Below are 26,301 nucleotides of genomic sequence, written 5' to 3'. Positions count from 1 at the left end.
AATACATATCTGGGATATACCTGGTAAAACACATTGGATCAATAAAAAATTTCAAACTATACCATTTTCTTCTGTCTAACTGAACATGCCAAAGCACAAAATCTGGCCACTTCAAAAGTAATTTCATTGCATTGCTCACCAAGAAAAATAAAACTGGTTAGATCTACCTGGATGATAGGATATAATTGGATTAGTATACATATTCTGGATGTTCTCGTAAAACCAACCACACAAGAGTACATGCTCAGTTGCCTCTACCATACCAAAATGGCATGGGCAGAGACATTTCACAAACAGGGCATGTATGTACCATCCTTCTAAAAGAATAAATGGAGGAATGTTAAGTCAAGCCAGAGTGGAAGCTCTGCAATATTTGGGGAACAAAATTTTAATTGCAGTTCCCCACAACTGGTACAGAGTAGGCTCATTTGTAGGGAGATGTCACTAGAATATTATAACTTTGTCACAACAGGTGTAGCAGGTTCTCTGAATTCTCAATAGGGTGGGGCACACACTGGCTCATGAACAGAAGTCTGTGACAAATTTCAGTCAGTTTATGATTCGCAAAGCAATGTTCGCAAACTTAAGAGCCACCACACACTTCCACAAATTTTAAGGAATTTCATGGTGGTCTGTGGCAGTTCAGGAAAGGATGAAAGCAGGGGTTTAAATGAACATATGAAGCTGCCTTATACTGAATCAGACCCTCGGTCCATCAAAGTCAGTATTGTCTACTCAGACTGGCAGCGGCACTCCAGAGTCTCAAGCTGAGGTTTTTCGCACATACTTGCCTGGTCCCCTTTTAGTTGGAGATGTCAGGGATTGAACTTGGGACCTTCTGCTTACCAAGCAGATGCTCTACCACTGAGCCACCGTCCCTCCCCCATATAACCCTCCAAGCCATATAACCCTCCGCTTTCTACTCTTCAAGAAAAACAGCTGAACAGTAAGAGCTTTCTCCTCAGTTGTTTTTCACAAGGAAAGCCCTTCTTTCTGCTTCCCACAAAAAGTGGCAGGCAGCACAAAGCATTGGGTAAAATCACTCAGAGCCACTTAAACATCTGCTTTCTACTCCCCCCTCCCAAAAATTTTTTTGGTGGGGAACAGAAAATGGGTTTAAATGGACCCCAGCCCTTCAAACCCCTGCTTTCTGCTCCTCACAAAAAAAGCTGTGGGGAGCAGAAAGCAGGGGTTTCCAAACAGCTGAGTAGCAGGGACTGCCACTCAGCTGTTTGGTTTAAATGGTTCAGAGCCAGCAGTTTAAACCCTGCTTTCTGCTCCCTGAAAAAAATGGGTAATAAACACAAATAATTAACATGGCGCTCTTCATCAGGTTTTTAAAACGAGAAACCATTTATTGTGACAAAAAAATGCAAGCTTTAATCTAATACATGAAGCGATCCCAAATCCAACTCTGATTACATGTGTTTAGGTTAAAACTTATTAACTGAGGTAATGCTGACCAGTGAAGGCTTGTCATAAAGGCAACCCCCACTGTTCCAGGCCACTCAGCTCAGTGATTTTCAAATGTGTTCCTTGGAACCTGAGTAATTTAGTCCGTAGGACTGGCAAGGGTAGCCAAGGAGGTCCAAGAGGCAGCACCTACTACCAACCTTCCCATGCAACAAGGGTTTGGTGTATTCTTGGGCACACATTCAGATCACAAGGAATGATTTTAAAAAAGAAAGAAATCTAACAGTCCCACATAGTCCCTCAGCATTACCAAGCTGTAATCCTGACTTGCTTTTTCTCCCCAAATCAACTCCCACAGATTCGCAGAATCAGATCTTGTTGCTCTTACCCTTTTGGTGGAATTTATGGTTGTACTAAGAACAGACATCAGTTTAATGATTTCCTTGTTCTCCGAAACACTTTTATAGTAGTTTTTGCTTTGGACAGGAAAAGGCAAGATCAGAGAGGCTGTATCTGAAGCACCATCTTTGGGGGGGAAGGCCAAAAAGAATCATTTAGTACGAGGAACTTGAAGACTGGATATTAAGGCATCTTAAAGTCTGTTACAGATTGTCAAACAAGTCATCTAACTGTGAAACACAAGCACCGCCTAAAGTATTTTATTTTATTGGATTTATTGGATCCCAATTAATGACAATTAAAACAGCATTCCAATTAAAGTAGTTTGCGAGAAGACAAGACATTGTGGTCAGCTCCCCATTCGCTTTGAACTTTCAGAGATAGCATCTGCAGGGGGAGCAGAATTAGGTCAGGGTCACAGCCCCAGGGAATGGAGATCAACATTTCACTCTGTGCCATTTCCCCAGTGTACATTGCCCTTCCTCCCGCAGGCTACCATTTGTAGTGATTAGGAAGACACGCACAGATAGATCCAATCTTGATTCCCCCCCACAACCCCGAGGTGGCTATTAGAACCTGCAGCTTCATGATGTCACATGCAGTGAGTGATGACAAATTAAACGAAGGATTCCAGGACAGAGGCAGGCCTTTATGGCAAGTACTTCAAATGTTACAAGAATAGAATCCTAGAGCTGGAAGGGGCCTCCAGGGTCATCTAGTCCAACCTCCTAAAGGTAGTAAGGCGATACTAAGATAGGCCTGGCATCAAGCTTTAGTAGCCTCACATATTACAGCAAATGCCTGAAATGTGCAGGTGCTCCTGCTCATCTGACTTTCACTCCATATTTTAACATGAGAGGCCATCCTTCGTTGGCTACTTCAGGAAGCACCATCATCAAATCCACAAAAAGATCTGAAACACCAGAAAACTACCCTTGCTAGGAAGTAGTCATGAACATTCCCAAAGGGGGGGAGGGCTGTACATGCCTCTTAGAATTCAGAAGACAAATCCTAAAGCCACAGCTGGGGCCACCCAATGGCATTCCTACTTGGTGCTTCCCCTGCCAGAGGCCCGAGACACCTGCGCCCCTTGTGATACCATCATTTGTATTCCTGCCTCACAGCTGATTGGTAGGATGGACAATGGACCAAGAAGAAGATAAACACCTAGTTTATTTAAATGAAACTAAGTCCTTGGGGCCAGATGAATTGCATACAAGGGTTCTAGAAGAGCTTGCGGATGTAATTTCTGAGCCTCTGGCTATTATTTTTGAGAATTCTTGGAGAACAGGAGAGGTGCCGGAAGATTGGAGGAGTGTGAATGTTGTCCCCATCATCAAGAAAGGGAAAAAAGATGATACGGGTAATTAACGACCCGTCAACTTGACATCTATACCTGGAAAAGTTTTAGAAAAAAATCATCAAACAGTCGGTCCTGGAACATTTAGAAAGAATGGATATGATTACTAAGAGCCAGCATGGGTTTCTCAAGAACAAGTCATGTCAGACTAACCTGATCTCTTTTTTTGAGAAAGTGACTACCTTGCTGGATCACGGGAATGCTCTAGACATTGTTTATCTTGATTTCAGTAAGGCTTTTCATAAGGTTCCACATACTATCCTTGTTGACAAGTTGGTAAAATGTGGTTTGGATCCTGTTACCGTTAGGTGGATCTGTAACTGGTTGACAGATCGCATCCAAAGAGTGCTTGTGAATGGTTCCTCATCCTCTTGGAGAGGAGTGACAAGTGGAGAGCCTCAAGGATCTGTCCTGGGACCTGTTTTATTCAACATCCTTATCAATGATTTGGATGGAATAGAGGGAATGTTTATTAAATTTGCCGATGATACTAAATTGGGAGGGGTTGCAAACACAGAAGACGACAGAAACAGGATACAGGATGACCTTGACAGGCTGAAAAACTGGGCTAAAATCAATAAAATGAATTTTAACAGGAATAAATGTAAAGTTCTGCATTTAGGTTCTGCGGCCTGGGAGCTGCATACCTACGGAACCATCTCTCCCCATACGAGCCCGAAAGGCCTCTATGATCAGCCAATCAACATCTTCAGACCATCCCTGGCCCAAAGGACGTCCAGCTTGCCTCGACCAGGGCCAAGGCCTTTTCGGCCCTGGCTGTCACGTGCTGGGGCTGGGTCAGGCAAAGTCCAGGGGCAGTCCAAGGTCTGTAGCTGGGGAGCAACGAGGGTTCAGTACGCCAAAACCGAATCACAGTCCAGGTATCGCAAGTCAAAGGTCCAGGAGCCGAAGTCGGGGGGTCCAGAAATCAAAGCCAAAGTCAGGGGGTTCAGAAGCCAAAGTCAGAAGCCGCAGTGGATGCTAGAACGTCAGGTAAGTGACTAGTTGCTTCCACAAAGCCTTCTCCCAAAGCCCACAGCTATATAGCCCTCTGCTGGCTGTTGCCCATTTGGATTAATTGCTGACTCAGAGGGCAGCCAGGATCCTGCTGGGACTCAAGCATCCTCACTCCTAGAGGAGCCAGGATCCTTTTAAAACTCAGGGCTCAGGGAGCGTCTTGCTCGTGAGCGTGCCACTCTCCTCCGATCCCTGAGATCCTGACACAGGTGGTCACGTACACAAGCCACCCAAGAGGGCGAGGCAGGGGGAGTTGAATCTTCTCCAGTAGGAGGCAGGGGCACGGGTGCAGGTGGCAGGGGTACAGTTTCTTCTGCAGGCTCAGCTTCTTCTGCAGGGTCCCCAGCACCCATGACACTGGCCCCAACCTGGTGGAATCAGCTCCCCAAGGAGATACAGGCCCTTCCAGATTTATTGCTATTCCAGAGGGCCTGTAAATCAGAACTGTTCCGCCAGGCTTTTGGCTGAGGCGGGCGGGCGTCCTCACACCAGCTAATTGGCCTCCCTGCGCATCCTGTGTTCAGCCTGTGAAGGATGTACATATCTGTACACTGACACTGCCTTATTTTAATTTATTTTAATGGTCTGTTTAAATTTAATTGTTTTATGATGTGATTTTAATTACTGATTATGTTGTAATCCACCCTGAGCTCAACCTGGGAAAGGGCGGACTAGAAATCAGCAAAAATAAATAAATAGGTAGGAAAAATCCAATGCATGGTTATAGGATGGGGGAGACTTGTCTTAGCAGTAGTATGTGCAAAAAGGATCTAGGGGTCTTAGTGGATCATACGCTGAACATGAGTCAACAGTGTGATGCGGTGGCTAAAAAGGCAAATGCAATTTTGGGCTGTATCAACAGAAGTATAGCGTCCAGATCACGTGATGTGATGATATTGCTATACTCTGCTCTGGTAAGACCTCACCTCCAACAGGATCCAACGGTAACAGGATCCAATATCACGTGATACTGTGTTCAGTTTTGGGCACCACATTTTAAGAAGGATATAGCAAGCTGGAACAGGTCCAGAAGAGGGCGACAAAGATGGTGAGGGGGTTGGAGACCAAGTCCTATGAGGAAAGGTTGAAGGAGCTGGAGATGTTTAGCCTGGAGAGGAGGTGGCTGAGAGGTGATATGATCACCATCTTCAAGTACTTGAAGGGCTGGCACAGAGATGGTGTGGAATTGTTTTCTTTGGCCCCAGAAGGTAGGACCAGAACCAATGGATTGAAATTAAATCAAAAGAGTTTCCGGCTCAACATTAGGAAGAACTTCCTGACCATTAGAGCGATTCCTCAGTGGAACAGGCTTCCTCCTTGGGAGGTGGGGGACTCTCCTTCCTTGGAGGTTTTAAAACAGAGGCTAGATGGCCACCTGACAGCAATGCAGATCCTGTGAATTTAGGGGGAGGTGTTTGTGCGTTTCCTGAATTGTGTGGGGGGTTGGACTAGATGACTCTGGAGGTCCCTTCCAACGCTATGATTCTCCTTCCTTGGAGGTTTCTAAGCAGAGGCTAGATGGCCATCTGACAGCAATGAAGATCCTGTGAATTTTGGGAGAGGTGTTTGTGAGTTTCCTGCATTGTGCAGGGGGTTGGACTAGATGACCCTAGAGATCCCTTCCAACTCGATGATTCTAAGATAAAGATGGCTCACCATAAACCTCTGTGCAGCCACAGAACCACTCAGCAATTGCCCAAGGCAGACCACAGGGAGGCAGGTGGATCCAGGGAGGCCCTTGGCCCGCTGTCCAGCAATATGTTTGCCTCACAGATCTGCCCATTATGACATCTGTGGCAGCCCTGATGCTCACTGAGTCTAGGAGACCATTTGTCCACAACACAACTTACTGCATAGAGAACTTACTCTCTGAAACAGGCAAAGAACTCATTCTCTCATTAGGATAAATGGGAGGGGGGGAGTGTATTGGCTTTACACCTGCCTGCCAGTGCGCCTCTCACTTAGAAATTCACATGGGATAAAACAGCACAAAGTCCTCTTAGCACTGAGAAATCCCAGTGATAGTACAAAACAATATCCCTATCCATGAAGAAAGGTCTTTGTGTTGCATTCTTTCCTCTTTTTCCATGGTTCCTCCCTCTTCTCTTGCCTTTCTTTACTCAAGAACTGGAATATTAGGTAATGTGGTGGTTTTGTAATGGGATAAAATGTTATCTTTTCTGCATCTTAACATAGCTGCACTAAGCATAGTGTGACAACTCCAGTGTATTTGCCTGCTCATCAGATCATCACATCAACAACTTACACAGCAGTAGTGAAATACCCTATTAAAATCCTAACAGAGGCAGTACTCATAAATATTGAAAAATGTCAAAGCATTACCAGGGATGTTTCCAATTTCAGTTTCTCTCATTTCATTCTCGGAATCACTATCTCCATCACTCCTTAAAGCGGCTATTTTTCTTTCTAGTATCTTTTTCTGGACAATAAAGGAACATTTTATAGTTCAGCTTGAATAGAAACCAGCAAACAGAACCTAGGACTGAAGTAGTTAAGAACCTAGGGCAGCAGTATTTAGTAATTACAGACTACTGGAAAAGCATCTACTTGATATGCAGAAGGTCCAAGGTTCAGTCCTCACCATCTCCAATTCAAAGGCGCAGGCAGGAGGTGATGTGGAAGCCCTCCCTGGACAGCTGCCCCACTCAGAGCAGGCGGAGACTGACTTGGACACACTGACCACCTTGCTCAGTATAAGGCAGCTTCTTGTGTGTTGAATGACTCATCAGTTAATGAAGTAATACAAAATTTAATCTACCCCAAAGTCACCCACAATCAAGCAGCAGATTCTTTTTTAAAAAAAATACTATGCATGTTTCATATAATTTGCAGAAGGCAGTCTTACAAGCATTACTGCCTCCCTCCCCTGCCTGGGTCACATTCAGGAGGCAGCACACTTTCTGGGAGGCCTGATGTGCCACACACACACTGCTCTTGGCAGCTTTGACTAGCGTGCAAATTTTAATCATTAAATTCTTTTTATTATTATTATTATTATTATTGAATCACCTTATCCCAGGCTCCTATCCTAGAGCCCAGCATCGGCTGGGATAAGGCGATTCAATAATAATTTAACTAATTAAAATTTTCATAATTAATCAACTTTTAAAAATAAGGCAACAGATTTAACCCAAAATACACACCTTTGATAGTCTCTCTTTACTCCACTGGCCAACCCCTTTCATGACGCTTACAATGCTATCCACAGCTCTGTTGAGGGTTTGCTGTACTTCATCCAGGGCTGGCACCACAGCGAAATTGGGAATGGAAAGGAAGATGCTAGCTTTAAAGATGGGCTGAGCACTCAGTTTCTGCTTGGGGGCACTCTCATTATCTAAATGGAAATGCAAGGAAGAATTTTTAGAAATCCACCCATTAATTCCGCCTCCAGTGGGTCATGTTGTCAAGTCTGGCTATAACTCTGGCTCAAATATAGAGCATGCTGGGTAGAACCAAAGTGTAACCAAATGCTGCTAGCAAACCCTTTCCTGTTCTCCCCTCCCTTTAGAGAATGTTCCTGCTTTGAAATGGTGATGTGTGAAAAGTCTTATCTGAGCCTTCTCAGCCCAGGCTCGGGGGAGAGGAAGGAGCCTGGGAGCATCAAGGCCAACTGGGCCTCTAATCAACATGAGAATGTATTTGTAACATCTATGTGTGAATGTCCTCTGCATAATTCCCCTCCCCGTAGGAATCCCTTTGAAGTATACCTTATATGCAATGTATCTACTGTATGTCCTTTAGTCTTTTCAAGCCTTGGCTTAGGCCACAAGTATTCAGTATCAATAAAATAGTTTCTTTGTACCTACATCGACTCATCATTGAATCTGCAGACTTGTCACATGTTATATGTACATTGCCACAGAAGTGTTAGTCATCCTGTTGTTTTTTTTGTTATATTTTGGTGCCACACTTGAAAAAATGTTCTTCAAAAAGCCAGGTCTGATGTGGTACAAAGAGACCATGCACAGATTGTGACCCCCCCCCCAGTCATGTAAAACCATCTGCCCTATGTGTGCCATGTGCAACTGGGAAGGAAAGAGGACATGATTTGCAGAGATCAGATGTGCACAGGACATACCTTCAGCTCTCACAAACCTCAACCTGCCTTATTCTAGGCTATGCATTTACCCAAGTATATGCACTGGCCTTGATGGGCACTAGACTACCACTGTCTAAAAAGGTAAAGGTTAAGCACCAGTCATTTCTGACTCTGGGGTGACATCGCATCACGACGTTTTCACAGCAACAGTATCTACCATGCCCGATATCCAGTTTCTCTTTCTCCAGAGCAGCGAAAGCACTTCTGTACACTGCGTGGTTTCTGTTTCAGCAGCAATACTGTCAACCTAGACATGCCTCTTCCGAGTTATTGACACATTCTTCTAGAACAGCATTCACTATGGAACAAAGTTTGAGTCCAGCAGCAACTTTAAGACCAACAAAGTTTGGTTCTGAGTAGAAGCTGTTGTATGCATGCACATAAAAGCTTCTACCCAGAACTAAATTTTGTTGGCCCTAAAGGTGCCCCAGCACTCAAACTTTGTTTTATTGTTTCAGACCAACAAGGCTGCCCATCCAAATTCAGCATTCACTACAGTTATTTAAAAGATATTAGTATAGCTAATATTCAACTTGGCCCCATCTGCAGATTCTTCAATCTGTGGAGCACAGCCATATAAAGACTAGGGAGATTTTTCAGCTAACTTGGGGGACCCCCTGGAGCTTTGCAGGGGGAAAAATTTGAAGGGAAGGGGGGGAGAATGGCAGGAGGGAGGCCCTAATTTTTGTAAGAAATATCATTACACCCTGCTTCTTCCTAGTTTAAGAGAAGGGAAAGAAAGTTACTACCTAAGAAGCTGGTTGCAGAAGAAGCCTGAATGCGCTTGCGTATGGCTTCCAGGGTGTTGCGAGTGACCTTCAGAAGGGCATCCACATTGCGGTGGTTGAAATGCGACAGAAGTTCTTGAGCTTCTTCCTCCAGCATGTCCATTTCCTTCTTTTTTCTCTTTGTTAAAGGGGAAGACAATCCAGACATCCGGCTAGTGCTGTGTGAGGCTGGTAAGGGGTCTGATTGCCCATCCTCTTCAGTCACTGGGAATAACCATGAGAAGGATTAGACAGGCAGTCTTCTGGCCAGCCGAAGAAAACAGAATACCAGACAGGAGCAAGAGTCCAGGAGCATCTTAATGTCAAGCATGATATTTCTGATTATTAAATTAGTATGTGTTCTGTGCTCATACCTCCCCCCTCCCTACCCTCTTTCCCTCTTTTCTGAATAAAGACCTCTTCAAAGTTCCCCCTACTTGTTAACTCTCAAGGATTCAGGAGATGCAAGTAATCTTACTATTGTAAAGCAAAATGCCTCTCCCCCGAATTCCCATATATATCAGCAAGCCAGAAATGTGTGGGAAACAGGAGATGTAGTAGTACCCAAATGAATAGTTGATAGTATGCTTTGAACCCTCTATGCAATTCACATCTGTATGTTATGCTTTTGAAGTTATTTGAAACTTTGTCTTTGAAGTAGCCTTTAAGATGCTATGCTATGTAACATTCTGTATCACTTCCAAGGTATCGTTCCTTGGAGCAAGTATTGCATTATCAATAAAACGAGTCTTTGATTTAAACAATAGCTTGATTATTTGAAATACCGATGCTTAACAAAAATTGTGGCAGGGGAGGAGCTTTCTTGAAGGTGCTCCTGGACTCTGGCTCCTTCTACTGCTACTGAGAGACTAACACAGCTACCCATCTTGATTTACAACAGAACACTGTGATAAATTATAGAATCATAGAGTTGGAAGGGACCTCCAGGGTCATCTAGTCCAACCTCCTGCATAATGCAGGAAACTCACTAATAGCTCCTCCTAAATTCACAGGATCCTCATTGCTGTCAGATGGCCATCTAGCCTCTGTATAAAAACCTCCAAAAAAGGAGAGCCCACCACCTCCCAAAGAAGCCTGTTCCACTGAGGAATTGCTCTAACGGTCAGGAAGTTCTTCCTAATGTTGAGCTGTAAACTCTTTTGATTTAATTTCAACCCATTAGTTCTGGTCCTACCTTCTGGGGCCACAGAAAACAATTCTGCACCATCCTCTATATGACAGCCCTTCATGTACTCGAAGACAGTGATCATATCACCTCTCAGCCACCTCCTCTCCAGGCTAAACAGGCCCAGCTCCTTCAATCTTTCTTTATAGGACTTGGGCTCCAGACCCCTCACCATCTTTGTCGCCCACCTCCGGACCCATTCCAGCTTGTCTATATCCTTAAAATGTGGTGCCCAAAACTGAACACAGTACTCCAGGTGAGGTCTTACCAGAGCAAAGTAAAGTGATATCATCATATCACGTGATCTGGACACCATACTTCTGTTAATACAACCCAATGTTGCATTTGCCTTGTCAATGATAGTATCTGGAACCTTATCAAAAGCCTTACTGAAATCAAGATAAACTATGTCTACAGCATTCCCCTGAACCAGCAAGGTAGTAACATTATCAAAAAAGATCAGGTTAGTCCGACATGCCTAGTTCTTGGGAACAATGCTGGCTCTTCCTTTCTAAACATTCCAGGATTGTTTGATTATTTGTTCTAAAACTTTCCCAGGTATTTTATTTTATTTTTATTTATTTACATTACACTTCTATCTCGCCCTCTCCGTAAGTGGACTCAGGGCAGCTGACAACATTCATTTAAAACAGTAAGTCAATAAAATCTATAAAACATTAATACAATTAAAATGTAAAACTATTCCACAGTGCTGTACCATTACTATGTTGGCGGTTCTGCTTTTCAGACGGTTGGACACCAGATACTCTAACTGATGTCAGGTGGCAGCTGTCTCTTGGTTTAAGCTTCAAAGGCCTGTCGAAACAGTTCAGTCTTACAGGCCCTGTGGAACGTAGGAAGGGCCCGCAGGGCCCTTATGGCCTCCAGGAGAGCATTCCATAACTCTGGTGCTGCCACCGAGAAGGCCCTGGCTTGTGTCAAATGTAACCTGGCCTCCTTTGGTCCACGGGTGGACAGCAGATTTTTTGTCCCTGAACACAGTGCTCTCTGGGGGATATATGGAGAAAGGCGGTCCCGCAGATAAACAGGTCCCTGACCATAAAGGGCTTTAAAGGTCAATACCAACACCTTGAAACGGACTCAGAACACAATAGGTAGCCAGTGCAGCTCTTTCAGCACTGGCTGAATGTGCTCCCACCGGGGGAGCCTCATTAACAGCCGTGCCACAGCGTTCTGCACTAGCTGTAGTTTCTGAGTCAACGTCAAGGGTAGCCCCATGTAGAGAGCATTACAGTGGTCTATTCTTGAGGTGACCGTAGCATGGATCACCATTGCTAAGTCATTGTGCTCCAGAAAAGGAGCTAACTGCCGCACCCGCCGAAGATGAAAGAAGGCAGATCTAATAGTGGCTGCTACCTGGGCCTCCATTGTAAGGGAGGACTCAAAGAGCATGCCCAAGTTCTTGACCTTTGGGGCCGGTATCAATGGCACCCCGTCAAGAGCCGGCAGTTGGACACCTCCCCTTGGATCATCCTGGCTCAGACAGAGAACCTCCGTCTTCACATATAGACATCAAGCTGACATCTTTGTTAGTCTTTTAGGTGCTACTGCACTCTTGCTCTTTTCTACTGCTTGTTGACTGAAAAAGTACTTTCTTTTGTTCGTCCTGAATCTTTCATCCATCCACTTCACTGGGTGCTCTGAGTTCTAATATTATGGGACAGGGAGAGAAAGTCCTCTCTATCCACAATCATTTTATAAATCTCTTATCGTGCCATTTTTACTCCAAACTGGACTAAGTCTAGAGCAGGCTATGAGTAGTTAGTTGTCCTCAAAATAGAATCCCAAAAACCTGCATGATTTATTCTAATTCTTAACAAGAATTAGAATAAATTACGCAAAAGAAAATATTTCCACAAATTTTTCAATGAATACAGGTTTAAGAGTGTTTTTCCTTGTTGCATAATTTCAGTTTCTTGTAAGGCAGAGGATTCTGTTCCATACCAGGCCATGCACAAGCCAGTATTCGAATGTAGCTTCTTACCTCCATTACCCTCTCCGGTTCTGCTTCCACTCGGAGACTTATCATCAGCATCTCCTTTGGTTTGTACTTCCACATCTAATAACATATTTATTAGCTCATTGGCTGCTTCCTCTACCAACGAGCTTTTCAGGTGCAAAGTGTGTGCTCCGCTAACACAGAGCTCCTGCAAACAAGATATCTGTATTTCTCACTGCATTCCATTACCTGGGCTTGAATCTGGTTTATTGACAACACCAGGAAAAAAAGAATCAGAATCTAAATAAGAGTCCCCCCCATGTGAAAGGCTCACTAAAAGATGCGCAGCAGTTGGGGCCTGGAGAAGGGCATGTTCTGCACAATGTCACACTTCACGCAACCTACAGTCCACACCATTTTCTTTCTTTCTTTGGTGAAGTGGTTAAGAGTGGTGGGCTCTAATCTGGGTTTGATTCCCCACTCCTCCTCCACATGCAGCTGCTGGGTGACCTTGGGTCAGTCACAGTTCTCTCAGGGCTGTTCTCTCAAGAGCAGTTCTCGAAAGAGCCCTCTCAGCTTCACAGGGTGTCTGTCATGGGGAGGGGAAGGGAAAGGAGATTGGAAGCCACTCTGAGACTCCAAGTGAAGGGCAGGGGATAAATGTAATCTCTTTTTCTTCTTCTCCTTTCCCATTCTCGTGCCGTAGGATTATATACCATAAAGTGATTAATGCATTCAAGAATGGTCCCCAAGAGTTAACATTTTTTGCTCCTTTTCTGAGCTAATGATGGCTATGCATGCATCTTGACTCTATGCATACCTGTGTATATGGACAACTCAGAACAAAGCTGCTGCAGCTGTTCCTTGATGCTCCTGCTTCTCTTAATGCATTAGTATATTTGTATTTCACTTTCCCTCCGCAGTGGGCACTCAAAGTCACTTCCAATATGGGGGTGGGGGAGCAGATAAGAAAGGGGGAAGAAGCTTCCAGCTTCCAAGGATCAAGAAACAGTCTGTTTTCAGATATGGGTCTGATTGCTTGGCAGCTTCAGAAGCTAAACCGTAAGTCATCTGAACCCAGCAGTCTAAGCCAGAAGTGGGTTTATCACACCTTTTTGAGATCTAGGCCTCCATGATAGGCTTGCCAGCCCCCAGGTTCGGGCGGGGGATCCGCCAGTTTTGCAGGCTCCTCCCTGCCACCAGCCAGATGGATGGCAGGGGGAAGCCCCTCCCTAGCAGCCACAATGTGTCTTTAGATCTCAGGCAGGTTCAGAAGCCTGCAAATGCTTCTGTTTTGGAAATTGTGTGTGTGCCTTTAAATCTCAAGCTGGGGAGGGGGAAGCAAGAAGAGCCACTTATGTGTAAGAGAGAAGAAGCCAGAGAGCCCAATCCCTCTGTTTCTTTCGCATTCCATTGGGCTGTTTGTGAGAGAGAGTTCACTTTCATTTTAGTGGAAGTGCAACTGCTGTGGAACCATCTGAATGAAAAAAGGAGGGGGAGGAGGAAATGAAGGCTGTATTCAGGGGAACTGCACTATCGAGTTTTTATTTTATTTATTCTTGGGGAATGGGAACATCTCCTGGCTCCCCCTCCAAAGTCCCCAGATATTCCCTATGCTGGACCTGGCAACCCTCCTCCATGATTATACCTTTGTCTTGTGAAGGAATTCCTCACAAGTCAGCGGCTCTTCTTCAGGGAGACTGCAGAGAGGCAGGCTGCTCATTTCTTGAAGAACAGCATTAATGCGGAACTCTATCAAGTCATTCACACGATCGAGCAACAGCTCAAGGTCAGCTGGAAGGTCAAAAAGGAGAGAGAGGACAATTAACATGCCAGGCACTCTGAGAAATCTTTGCTTCATCCCTTCTATGCCAATGTGCTAAAACGAAAGGAGGTGGTAGAACAGCACTGCCAGCTCTGGGTTCAGAAATACCCGGAGATTTGGGGGGTGGGGGTGGGGAGGGGAGGGGAGGGGCTTCAGCCAGGTACAAGGCCATGGAGTCCACCCTCCAAAGCAGCCACTTTCTCTGATCTCTGTGGTCTGGGAATTAATTGTAATAATGGGGGGTCTCCAGGCACCACCTGGAGGTTGGCAACCATAAAATGTGTGAGTCCAGTGTCACCTTTAAGACCAATGAAGTTGCATTCAAGGTATAAACTCCTGCACAGTTCTCCAATACCTGAATCTGAAGAAATGTGTGTGCACATGAAAGACTGCATCTTGACTAAAACTTGGTTGGTCTTCAAGGTACCTGGCTGGACTCAGACTTTGTCTGCTGCTTCAGACCAACACGGCTGCCCACCTAAATCTACCTGTAAGGAAGATAAATACCCTCCCTTTAACTTGGCCACCAGCTGAGAGACAGGGTTGGTTTTTGTCACTATTACATTCCAAAGGGCAACTGAGAAAACATCAGAGTCCATGAGCTGAGGTTTTAGAAGTTCTGAAATGTCATCAGGCTGTTCTAGCTGTTTCACCCCAGCTTTCAGTTCAATGGCACCTTTATTCCAGGTGTAAGTTTTTGTGTGCACGCATGAAAGCTTCTACCCAGAATTAAACTTTGTTGGTCTTAAGGGTGCCACTGGACTCAACCTTTGTCCTATGAAAGAGATACTCCCAGACAGCGGTAGAATAATGGGGATAATAATAATGGGGAGGGCCACAATCTGCATCAGTGGTGTGGTGGGCTTAACCCTTCTTCACACATCCCCCCACCCCCGCAGTGTTCCCAGCAGCACACGTCAGGGGTGAAGCAGCAGGGAGGTGTTGGGGGAAGCAACCCCTCTGTAGTGTATCGCAAGGCCGCCATAACGGAATAACGCAATAACGAAATGGCGGCACTGCGCTACTAACGGCCAGGTGCGGTAATGACAGGGGCTGTCCCTTATCGGAACTACAGAGCGCGCGAACGCTCCACCAATCACCTACTAGGGCAGGAAGCCCAAACAGCCTGGATAGGGCTGGCCAGACCGAGAAGTTGTCCCGGGTGTTGTATATATAAGCGGGACCCGGCCCGCGTGTAGTTAGTTCCTTACCTTATAATGTACCTGCAATAAAGCATGTTGCCCTACTCTCGTCTCTCATCGTGGTACATTATACCCTCCTTGCTCTGCCCTCCACTGCTGCATATTCGGCCCACCCCTGCTGCTGCTTGTCAGCACCCCCATTGCGCCCCCCATGTCTGGTGCTGAATGCAGAATGAATTGTTCAGTGCACCAGTTGACATTTGTCAAGAAGCAGCCTTCTTTCCAGAAGTTCAGTCCCACAATCTCAGCTGGAAGTGATGGAGATGACAAAACAAAAAGGTGTCTTCTCTTCCACCTGTCCCTTCTACTGACATTCCACATGCCAATGAAGGTGTATGCATGCATGCATGTAAACCCAACAGGGTACCATCAAGACTGATCAAATCACAGGCCTGTAGTCCAGATGTGGTGGTGGCTACAAGCAGAGTCAGCTTCAAGAGGGGACTGGAGAAGTCATGACTGGGATTATAGCCTAGCTCCAAACTCAACGATCTCATCATATCTCGGAAGCTTAGCAGGGTCGACTGTGGTTAATACTTGGATGGGAGACCTCCTTGGAATACCAGCGGTCAGGAGGGCAGAGCAGGCTTAATTCAGCCACCTCTCTGAATATTCTCCAGGCCCCCAGAGGTCGCCATGACTTCCAGGTGTATACTCACAAAAATACAAAAAACCCAAAACCCTGTAAGTGCACGTTCTGGATCCAAACATCAGAGGCATTCTGCGTTTCAGCAAGAGGACAGTTTCCGCTTCTATGGAGAAGATTCTTGCCTAAAGAAGACCTACCGATTTTATTCAGAACGTTCTGCAAATACTTCTCGATGTTCAGTGACGTCCAGCTCAGTGTGGTTAAGCCAGGCTGCAGGGCATCGTCCACTTGGGTCAGATGGAGAGTCATCAATGTCTGGAGGGGAGCTGGGGTCTTGGACTTCACTCTCTTGTACTCTGACAGCATCATCTGAAAGGAAGACCGACAAGTCCTTCAACACACACGCACACAGCCCAGACCCCAAGTTCTGCTCCCCACACATTTTAAAGGCAGGCCAGCCCAGACGTGTATCCCCCGCAAAACTGCATGCAGCCCCTCAGCCAGGGACTGGGGCCTGCCGGTGCCTGGGAGTCTCATGCAGGCAGAAACAGGTGAGCTGCTCTGCTCAGGACACCTCTGCCGGATGGCAGGCTGCCCCCCAGCCTTTAACACACAAGGGCTGAGGAACTCACTGAAAGGCTTGGACTTTGTCACAGCACCATTGTGGTGCCCTAAAGAGGGAAAGAATACCTGCAGTTTATTGAAGGTCTCTTTGCAGGCGTCCCGTGTTTGCTGGAGAGCTGTAGCAAATGGTGGGATTTCCAGCCCCATGCGTGACATGCACTCAGTTTCCCTGATCAAGGTGAGGATCTCTGGGTCGAAATTCACAAATATCTCTCCAGTCTCCGGGGCTTTCACCAATAACGATACCTTAAGTCCTTCTTTCATTAGTTCGACCTGCACACCCAAGGCCCCAGACATAAGAGCACAAGAACAAGCTCAGACCAGACTTTTCCAAAGTATTGCAGTAAACCCAAGGTGGATGCTGCTTGGTGGGTGATCTAGGCCTAGTGTGGCCTACAGGCTCCAGAGAAGCCAGTGTAGGAGTGTCTAGTGGGACTACATCTCCCAGGATTCCTTCTGTCCCTCTGATTGGGTGAACGCAGTTTGGAAGGGAAAACTGGCCCAGAAGGTGGGGGGGGGGGTGAGACCTGGCAGAAAAGCATAAAAAGGCCCAGCTACAGACAGGATTGTTCCCTCTGGAGAGGCTGCAGACTGGATAGAAGGGAGCCGGAGAGCTCCCTCACCCAAAGAGGGGAGTCTGTTTGGCATTAGAAGATGGGAACATCTAGTTAGACATGTGAGGGCTTTTATTTCTTTACACCAACCTTTACTATTTTCTATATTCACTGTGCACTAAACATTTTACTACCCACTTGTTCTAGAGCACTTATAATAATCTTATTGTTAAATTGCCTGGGTCCTCACGACTCTTTGGTCACGGTTAAAAGGTACTTGCTGATTGGGAAGACAGAGGGGTTGGGTGGGTGCTCTGGGCCCTCCCAGACAGCCCCTCACCAGAGTGGTGGCAGCCAATAGAAGGCCTTCCCTGCCCCCCTGCTGTGTGACATGTGGCCTTGTTGATTCCACTCAGCCTGGACAGAATGGCATAGCCCACAGTCCCATGGAGTGCTCGTGTCCTTCTCAAGAGTAGTGGGGAACAGCACTGGCCACAACTTTGAAGGGCAACAGTCAGGTATGAAGGTCAGGGCCAGAGCAGGGATTGTGATGCAACCACCTCCTTTCGGGCACCTTGGAGAACTGGCTAAATCTGGTGGAGCCATCTTTGCCATGTGCCCCTCCCCTCAACCATCTCTTCTGCTGCTGCAATGAAAGCAGCTGACTCCCAGAGTCATGAGGCCAGCCTTGCAAGTCAAGGGGCTACAGAGAGGAGGAGGAGTGGGGGGCAGCACCTTTTTGCAGAATAGCACTTGTGGAAGGGGGAGAAGGGAGTGATTTTGTCCCCTCCTCACTGCAGCTCCCTGACATTCATGTGTGTCCCACAAATCATAGGAATCACCATTCCTGGGGTTGGAAGGGACTGCTGAGGGGACAGGAACACTGCAGAAAGCTGCATCTCCTCCCACGATCCAACCCAGTTACTGCCACACCAAGAGGTCACAGAAAATGCTTGTATAGCTGTTGAGGTCGGTTGACATCAATAATGAGACTGTGGCAGAGGTCATCTACAGTAAAAATGCACCAGCACCCAGCACCACGCCCCGTTACCTGCTGAAGCCATCCCTGGTGGTAGACCACCTCAAACTCCAAGAGGACTTTGGCCACCCTGTTGTAGTTGCGGATGATGGACTTGGCTTCCACCATCTGGAGAATTGTGGGATGCTGCTGGAAGAGGCTCATGGGGTGCTGGATCCTGTGGAAGAGCTGCCGCGCCCACAAGATCTGACCAGCCACGGGAGGAAGGTTACGAGCCACTGGGGGGTCATTTTTTTGCTTGGTGTACAGTTTAGAGACCATCTCAATGTCATGTCCGTAATTCCGAAGGATAACCTGGTATTTCTCATCAATGCCAAGATTAGGGATTCCTAATCTACAAATGAGGAAACCACCATCAGGAAATGTTTTAAAAAGCCGACTCAAGGATGTCAGCTCAGCTCCTTGTCCCTTGCTGGATGGTTCGACCAATTCACACAACTAAACAAAAAATACAAGCTAGTGACCAATTTACTAAGAAATATATAGAAACAAGTCCAAATGTCCAAAACATGTACATTCAAGTCCCAAAGCTGAATGTACATGTTTTGGACATTTGGACTGGTTTCTATATATTTCTTAGTAAATTGATCACTAGCTTGTATTTTTTGTTGTGTTATCCATTATAGTGACCTCTCTCGGATTGCATTCTAATTCACACAACTAGGCTGTGTCATGAAGATGAGCTGGATGTAACAGAGCCCAGCTGCCATCCTGAGGCTGTTCTCTGACCACCAACCCAGGCCAGCTCTCCTGTTTTGCACCTACATCTTTATCAGTATGGTTATGTGAATGGATCCTTAAGCACTTTCAGTCAAGCACTAGGCAGAAACTTCTGTTACCTCCTGAAGATAAGCAGAATTTGGACCAATATTTTGAAACTTTTAAAGTTCTTTGCTAGAGAGGACATTCTGTAAATGTATAAAAGTCTCTTGTACATCATGTACATTGTTGCTGCTGTGCAACTAACTAGTAACAACTATCATTATTATTATTGATGTTAGGTCTTACAAAAGGAAAACTGTGCATATTCAGACTGACAATCAGCACTGCATGTAAGCAGGGGGGGGAAAGGTAGTCCCCTGTGCAAGCACCAGTCATTTCTGACTCTGGGGTGACATCAGATCATGACATTTTCACAGCAGACTTTTTACGGGGTGGTTTCCCATTGCCTTTCCCAGTCCTCTACACTTTCTCCCCAACAAGCTTGGAAGGTTGGAAGGCTGAGTCAAGCGTGAGCCAGCTACCTGAACCCAGCTTCCACTGGGATCGAACTCAGGTCATAGAATCATAGAGTTGGAAGTGACCTCCAGGGTCATCTAGTCCAATTCCTTGCACAATGCAGGAAACCCACAAATACCTACCCCAAATTCACAGGATCTTCACTGCTGTCAGATGGCCATCTAGCCTCTGTTTAGAAACCTCCAAGAAAGGAGAGCCCACCACCTCCCGAAAAAGCCTGTTCCACTGAGGAATCCCTCTAACGGTCAGGAAGTTCTTCCTCATGTTGAGCCAGAAACTCTTTTGATTTAATTTCAACCCATTTGTTCTGGTCCTACCTTCTGGGGCCACAACAAACAATTCCACACCATCCTCTAGATGACAGCCCTTCAAGTACTTGAAGATGGTGATCATATCAGAAGATAAATGATGCCATTTATGATGTATGAAGAGGAAATAAGTTCTGGTGATTATCAAGGCTATTTTTGCATGTGAATAAACAAACCATAGATTCAGATGAGCAGGCATGTTGGTCTGAAGCAGCAGAACAAAATGTGAGTCCAGTGGCACCTTTAAGACTAACTAAGTGCAAAAAAGCTTACAGCTTGAATAAAATGTTGTTGGTCTGAAAGGTGCCACTGGACTTTAATTTTGACCAAATTGTCCCATGCCACCCAGACACAAACTTGTGCTGTGCACTGAACAAGCCAGTCTTACCAGCTAGCAGGGATGTGCATTCAAGCGTCCCCTCGTTCCTGCTTAGATGTTCATCCGACTTGAAGAGAATGCCTGCCTTGTAATTGTTTCCATCATTAAGCAACACACGCAGCATTTGATGAAGTAAGATTGCAAACCCACTTCCCAAAATAAAGGCTAACAACTGCTTACCTTTCAAATTTCTTCAGCATGTCGAGTGCTCTTTCGGTATTTGGGATCTTCTCAAAGGTAATATCCATAAAAGTCTGTAATTGGTGCTGCAGGAGGAAAACAATGGGACAGAGTGAGTGTCTATTATGTAATCTAACTTCTTCATATGAGCAAAACCAGTTCCCATCCTCCATCATATTCTAGTGCACCCAAGAAAAAACAATGCAGGAAGGGGGCTAGACAGAAGAGGGTTACTTGGTTCCTAATCAATGCATTGGGAAGGAGCCAAGTTTGACTTCCACTTCAGTCGCGTCCATGAAAATGACCCTTTCCTTCCTCTCCAAGAAATGAACAGTTGCCATTATTTCCTCTGGGATAAAAGTGAATGGCTGTTGTTGGCCCCAGTGTAGTTACCAAGGCAAAATGGATCCTCTCCTACTGATTCCAGGGAACACAGCCTTCGCCCACAGAGATCGTGAAAGGGGTGTGATGCATCTATGTGCAGAGAGCATTGAAGCACATGGAACACTAACACACTGTTCACACAGCATGTTGAGTCCGTGTTAAACTGACCCGGTTCTGTTCCGAATATCTTTGTTCCAAATATTATCGATCAGACTGCCATCCTGCAATTCAGATCACTCCACAGTGAAACCGTCTTCTGCAGTCCACGTGACAGCACCATGCAGTTCTTTTTTTCCTCCACTATTATGCTTGGATGGGAGACCTCCTTGGAATACCAGCAGTTGGGAGGACAGGTGTCAAGAGGGCCTCTCGCCATGGTTTATTATCTTGCTTGGTGTGCTGGCTCTGGCTTGCCTTTCCACCCTGCTTGCTGGCACAGTCTCCTTTCATAACAAGCACAAATATCATACTGCCTAGTCTCTGGGGAGACAAAGGTCAGTGTCTGGTTCCCAGGAATTATGTCTGCACCTGCGAAGGGGGCATGGGAATGGAACTTTGGGGGGAGGGTTGAGCAGCTTGGCGCCATCAGCTTTGAAGTGTAACGGTCAACCTAAGGTATATGAAGGGATGCGTTCCCGCCATTGTCAGTTTTCACAAGGAGCATCCTGCCCTGTGGTTTCAGTGTTTCAATGAACAACTCTTGTTTAATCACGGAGTGTGTTGTTAACTGGAACTTGACAACGGGGACAGGATTTATTCAGCCACTTCTCTGACTATCCTCCAACCCCCAGTAGAGGTCAGGCACCAAAGGTCACCATGACTTCCAGGGGGAGACAAACACATACATATGCATACACATATAAAACATTTTAAAAAGCAATACTCTTGATTAATCAGATTTTGCATTCTACAAGCACCAACAGGATCAGACCCGTGAGTTAGGAATGACACATCAACTCATCAATCTCCAGTTGTGATATATTTATTTCCTTCTCTATGTTTTTATCCAGAATTCAGTCCAAACAAATAGTGACCATATAACCTAAACTTGCCATTCCATGCGGACCATGAACTTTTTCGAAGAACAAAGTTAGAGTCCAGTGGCAAATTTATGACCGACCAAGTTTTATTGAAGGTATGAGTTTTCATGTGCATGCACACTTCTTCAGACACATTGAAACAGAGGTTATTATTTATTATTCGGAGCCACAAGAATACTTACTACATGGATCTACGCCTGTCCCTTTCTCCAGTGATTTCCGGTCCCATGTAGTAATTATTCCATGGCTCTGAGTTTGATTTAACGTAAACGATGAGAAAGTAGCATCGAAACTGCCTTTTTATAACTGGGAGGTGTGTCAGTTTCTTTGTTTCTCGTCTTTACATGTGCATAAAGAAGTGACTTTACCTGTTGAGTGGACATCACTGCAACCCAAGGGACCACTGAGCCTTGTGAATCTATGAACCGGGGGAGTGGATAAGCACTCATTGAAGCACCAATATGGTGTGTGTTAACAGGGACTGCAACTCAATTTCAATTTCTCCAGGAGGAAGAAAAGTACAAGCGTACTGGACTGTTTTCTGTGTACAATATATGGATGTTAAATGATATTGTGATATATATTAAATGTGTTAATATAGGGATCTTACTATTTCAGTGACATTTCTTGCCAATTTCCTAACTGGGGACTGGGCCATTTGAGTAACTCTGGGACATGGTCTTGTAACAGGGGTCCCCCACTTGGCACCTGTGAACACCTTCCTTGGCGCCAGGTGGGCGAAGCCAGGTGGGGCTTTCATCCAGCAGATCTTCTGCTTGGCCTTTGGAGATCTGACAGAGACTGCCAGAGACTGCTTTTTGGCTAGCTCAACATGTACACTTGTGGGTGTGTGCAAGAAAAACCTTTTAAACAATATTTTCATTTTTAATGGCATCCTGTGAAAGAGAGCGTCTACCTGAAATGCTGCGAGGTGCAACCCAGGTTCTGTACAGCCTCACGCCCTGGCTTGTTATGGCCAGCTCCGCCTTCTGCAGGAGCCATTTTGTGGATGGCTCAGCCTTCTATGGCAGCTATTTTACAATTGTGTCTGTGTCACATTTCCAAAGTGCCCTCTAGGTCAGAAAGGCCTATAAAATCCTAAACCTTAATGTGAATTTCACAAAGAATTCACAGGGGCCTTAATTTTTAAAAAAATGTGCCACTGCAAAAGATTTCCTTTGGTAAAATACAACAATTCCACTGCTAGTCAGTTTAACACAGCAGAAACTCATTTGCGTATTAGGTCACACCCCCTGACACCAAGCAGCCGGAACTGCGTTCCTGTGCACTCCTGCTCAGAAAAACGCCCTGGTTTGACATCTTCTGTTTGTACCAAACACAGCAGCCAGATTGCTCTCAGTTTTAGTAGTAGGGACCACATCACTCTCGTGTCAAAATAACCTCCCTGGTTACCATTTTGCATTGAAGCACCATTTCAAATGCTGGTGCGTTTCCCCTTGAAGCCCTAAATGGCTCAGGACTAGAGGTCAGTTAGTGCAGGGGGAAAGCTGCAGCTAGAAATCCAGGAGCTGTTGGAACCAGGGGGTTCTACCCACTCAAAAAAGGGGGGGGGCTGCAGGAAAACCTCTTATATTACACTAAAATGTGTAGGATGGATATTCAGTAATCAAATTAACAACATTCACTGCTTCAAAATTCTACTCTTGATCTATAAACAAAAATAGCAATCTATAAGTAAAAATATATAGTGAGGACCACACTTACCATATGGATAAAGAAGCATCCTTTTACTCAAACAGAACTTTTAGGATTAGCAATCAAAAGAATAAAATGAGCACATTTAAAACCTACATGCAAATCACTCGTTTGCTTGCAAAACTCTTCAAAGTCCTGGTCAAAATCAGTTTTCCTTTGATCTACGAAGTCGTACTGCTTTTTCTTCATGGTAGCCACAATGCTCTAAATGTAAATGGGAACAAATGGTTTCTTTATCTTTTAAGTAATACAAACAATTACAGAAGGGAGAATTTTAATGAAAAGAGCAAGTTTGCAAGTCATTTGTTACATAAGCCAGGCGCAGTTCTATATACTGTTAGGTTCTCAGCCCAGTGAGTCCTAATTTTTGTTTAATTACTGCTTTCAAATAAAAAAGAAAACTTTCAAACATGCAAGAATGTGCAACACTTTTGGAGGGTGCACTACGATGCAACCACTTTTTTGACTTATAGCTGGAGCAGAAACAAACGAGTCCAGAGGCGCTAAACAGTGGATCACAATATCCTTTTCGGTTTTTAAAAGACCTCCATGCGAAGCAACTGAGTTCAGAAAGTAATTTCACAACTGCAAGTCACAGCATTAACAACCCTAGGATAAGTTACCTCCCATTTTTCTTGCATTGCTGTGGCCTGTATGAATGAGAATTATAATAAGATGGCTTACTACATCAGTAACTATGAAACGGGCTAGAATTTTAAGACGATATCAGACTACAATTCCCAGGATCAACTGGTATAACCACCTTATCTAATGAACATGTAAAGCTGACTCATCCACATTCAGACCACTTGCTCATGTCATTTATTCTGACAAGCAGAGAAAGATTGTTCACTTCTGGGGAAAACCTAGAAGTGATGTCATTTAATTTAATTTAATTTTCCGATTTATACCCCGCCTTATCCTGCAAGCGGGCTCATGGAGCTTTAGAAATCACCAGAAACACTGTGGTTTTACCGTAGCGTTTCCATCAATTCCTAGAGTGACATTTCATTTCTGGGGTTTCATGGAAGTGATATCTTAGTGCATGTTAACACCGCAGCCCCCGATGCCCTTGCCCCCCAAGCACCCACTGGTTACCAGGCTGGCAACCCTAGCTTAATGGGATGTTAATGGGATATTATTTCCCTCCATGCTACAAATTTCAGAATTTGTTCACAGAACTTATGTGGACAATGAAGGGGTAAAGCATCCACTTTAGCTACTGGCTGCTTGCAAAACAAGCCCCTGTAGGTTAGAAAAAATGATATATCAAACGAAAAGGTTCACACTTTCATCTATATTTAGACAGGTTTCCATATATAGTTTAATACTTGAAATCCATCAGATCTGAGCATGACAGAGAACTTGTTGGGGGGAAATGCTGATCCAAGGCTCCCTTCACCACTGTGCCATCTCTGGCCCTCACTTATACTAAAAATAACCCCCTACCCCATTGACAGGACATCAACCCATATATACAGAAATCGCATAAGCCTTTCAAACGCTGGCTTAGATTGTGACTTCTTTCCACGACAACTAACAAACAAATACATTTTGCCTACCTGGAATCTAGTGGCCATAACTTCAAGTCCTTCCATCTTGGAGTCTTGTAGGACTGAATAGATAGTGATGGTGTCAAAGATTTGCATGATCTTAAGCAGACGACGATGAAAAGTTTCAAACTTTCCAAAGATATACATCTCGCTAAAATCAAACTGCCGTTCAGATGGACTTTGTTCCAGTTTTTGTTTTGTCCTGTGAAAACAGTGTTGGTATTCCTGAAGAGCAGGAGACAAAACACAAACAGAAAGCAAATGGAACAAGAGCTACGGCAGTGCACATCCTCAGTTCTAGCATTCATCCTTAACTAGAATGGCTGCCGCTACCGAACTGGAAGGCTGAAGGGAGGGGCGCTCCAGTTACCCTTTCCCTGCCCATAGTACACTCTTCCCCAGAATTGCTTTTCACTTGTATTTTGGGGAAGGACATAAACTAAGCACATTGTCAGACGATGGAAATTCAAAGTAAGCAGGCTTCCATTGGTTACAATGTTAAGGCTTTATTTTTGATAATCCAAAGGTTCTGAACAAGGATTCATTGGAACTGATGCCCTCCCTTTGTTGCATAGACGTTTTAACTAAGACTACATCAAAGGCTTTTCTAAACAAAACTACATTCCCACAGTATGGTGATACATTTCACAAGTTTGGTCCTTCTTATCTCGCTGTGGTTCCCGTTCTCACAGGAATAGCTTCTAGCTGCCCCTGAGGCATTTTATCTTCAAAGGATTGTTGCAAGTGTTAGTACCAAGGACAGGAACTCACAGCAGGGCTAATAACAATTTCAATTCTACTTTGATATGCAAGATTTCTACATTGGGAGTAGCAGATGTTAGAAAATGGAGTAGGTCAGGTCAAGCAGCACACGGTAGTGCAAGCTAAGCATCACATTATAATATTAGCATCATATCATAACAGTAAAGCTTTCCAGAGTCTGACACACATTATCATATCACATGGACAGGAAAGTGTGCCTTTTCAAGGTTCCAATAACATTGGCACCATTTTCCAGTTTGGTGTCGTGGTTGAGTGTGCTGACTCTATCTGGGAGAACCAGGTTTGATTCCCACTCCTCCACTTGCAGCTGCTGGGATGGCCTCGGGTCAGCCATAGCTCTCGCAGGAGTTGCCCTTGAAATGGCAGATGCTGTAAAAAGCTCTCTCAGCCCCACCTACCTCACAGGGTGTCTGTTGAGGAAGGGGGAGGTAAAGGAGATTGTGAGCCGCTCTGAGACTCTGAGATTCAAAATATAGTGTGGGATATAAATCCAGTGTCTTTTTCTTCTTCTTCTTCTGTTGTGTATGTGGACTGATGTTGTGTATAATTAAAGGTCTTCCTGCCTGGCTCATTGGAGCCTGCATGACTGAGCTTGGGGACTCAGGAATAATGAGCAGTAGGATCCAAATCCCAGCTGCCCTGCTCCAATCACGGGGCCCCTGCT

General features: G+C 45.1%; 1 protein-coding gene across 1 annotated transcript in view; it reads right to left on the bottom strand.

Moving 5' to 3' along the window:
* Positions 1-26,301, bottom strand: part of DNAH5 (dynein axonemal heavy chain 5) — a 266,064-nt gene that overhangs the window by 196,521 nt on the left and 43,242 nt on the right. Inside the window, exons 11-22 of the mRNA XM_060244379.1 lie at positions 24,864-25,079; positions 23,398-23,505; positions 20,162-20,247; positions 18,068-18,389; positions 16,529-16,735; positions 16,036-16,207; positions 13,871-14,016; positions 12,268-12,430; positions 9,059-9,277; positions 7,354-7,544; positions 6,533-6,629; positions 1,802-1,938 (exon numbers count right to left, since the gene is read on the bottom strand). Of these exons, the coding sequence (XP_060100362.1) occupies positions 1,802-1,938; positions 6,533-6,629; positions 7,354-7,544; positions 9,059-9,277; positions 12,268-12,430; positions 13,871-14,016; positions 16,036-16,207; positions 16,529-16,735; positions 18,068-18,389; positions 20,162-20,247; positions 23,398-23,505; positions 24,864-25,079 (2,064 nt within the window). The remainder of the gene's footprint in view (positions 1-1,801; positions 1,939-6,532; positions 6,630-7,353; positions 7,545-9,058; positions 9,278-12,267; positions 12,431-13,870; positions 14,017-16,035; positions 16,208-16,528; positions 16,736-18,067; positions 18,390-20,161; positions 20,248-23,397; positions 23,506-24,863; positions 25,080-26,301) is intronic.

Source organism: Heteronotia binoei, chromosome 7 (genome assembly GCF_032191835.1).
Source record: "Heteronotia binoei isolate CCM8104 ecotype False Entrance Well chromosome 7, APGP_CSIRO_Hbin_v1, whole genome shotgun sequence".
NCBI classification, from domain to species: Eukaryota; Metazoa; Chordata; class Lepidosauria; order Squamata; family Gekkonidae; genus Heteronotia; species Heteronotia binoei.
This window is presented reverse-complemented; position numbering and strand designations above follow the sequence as displayed.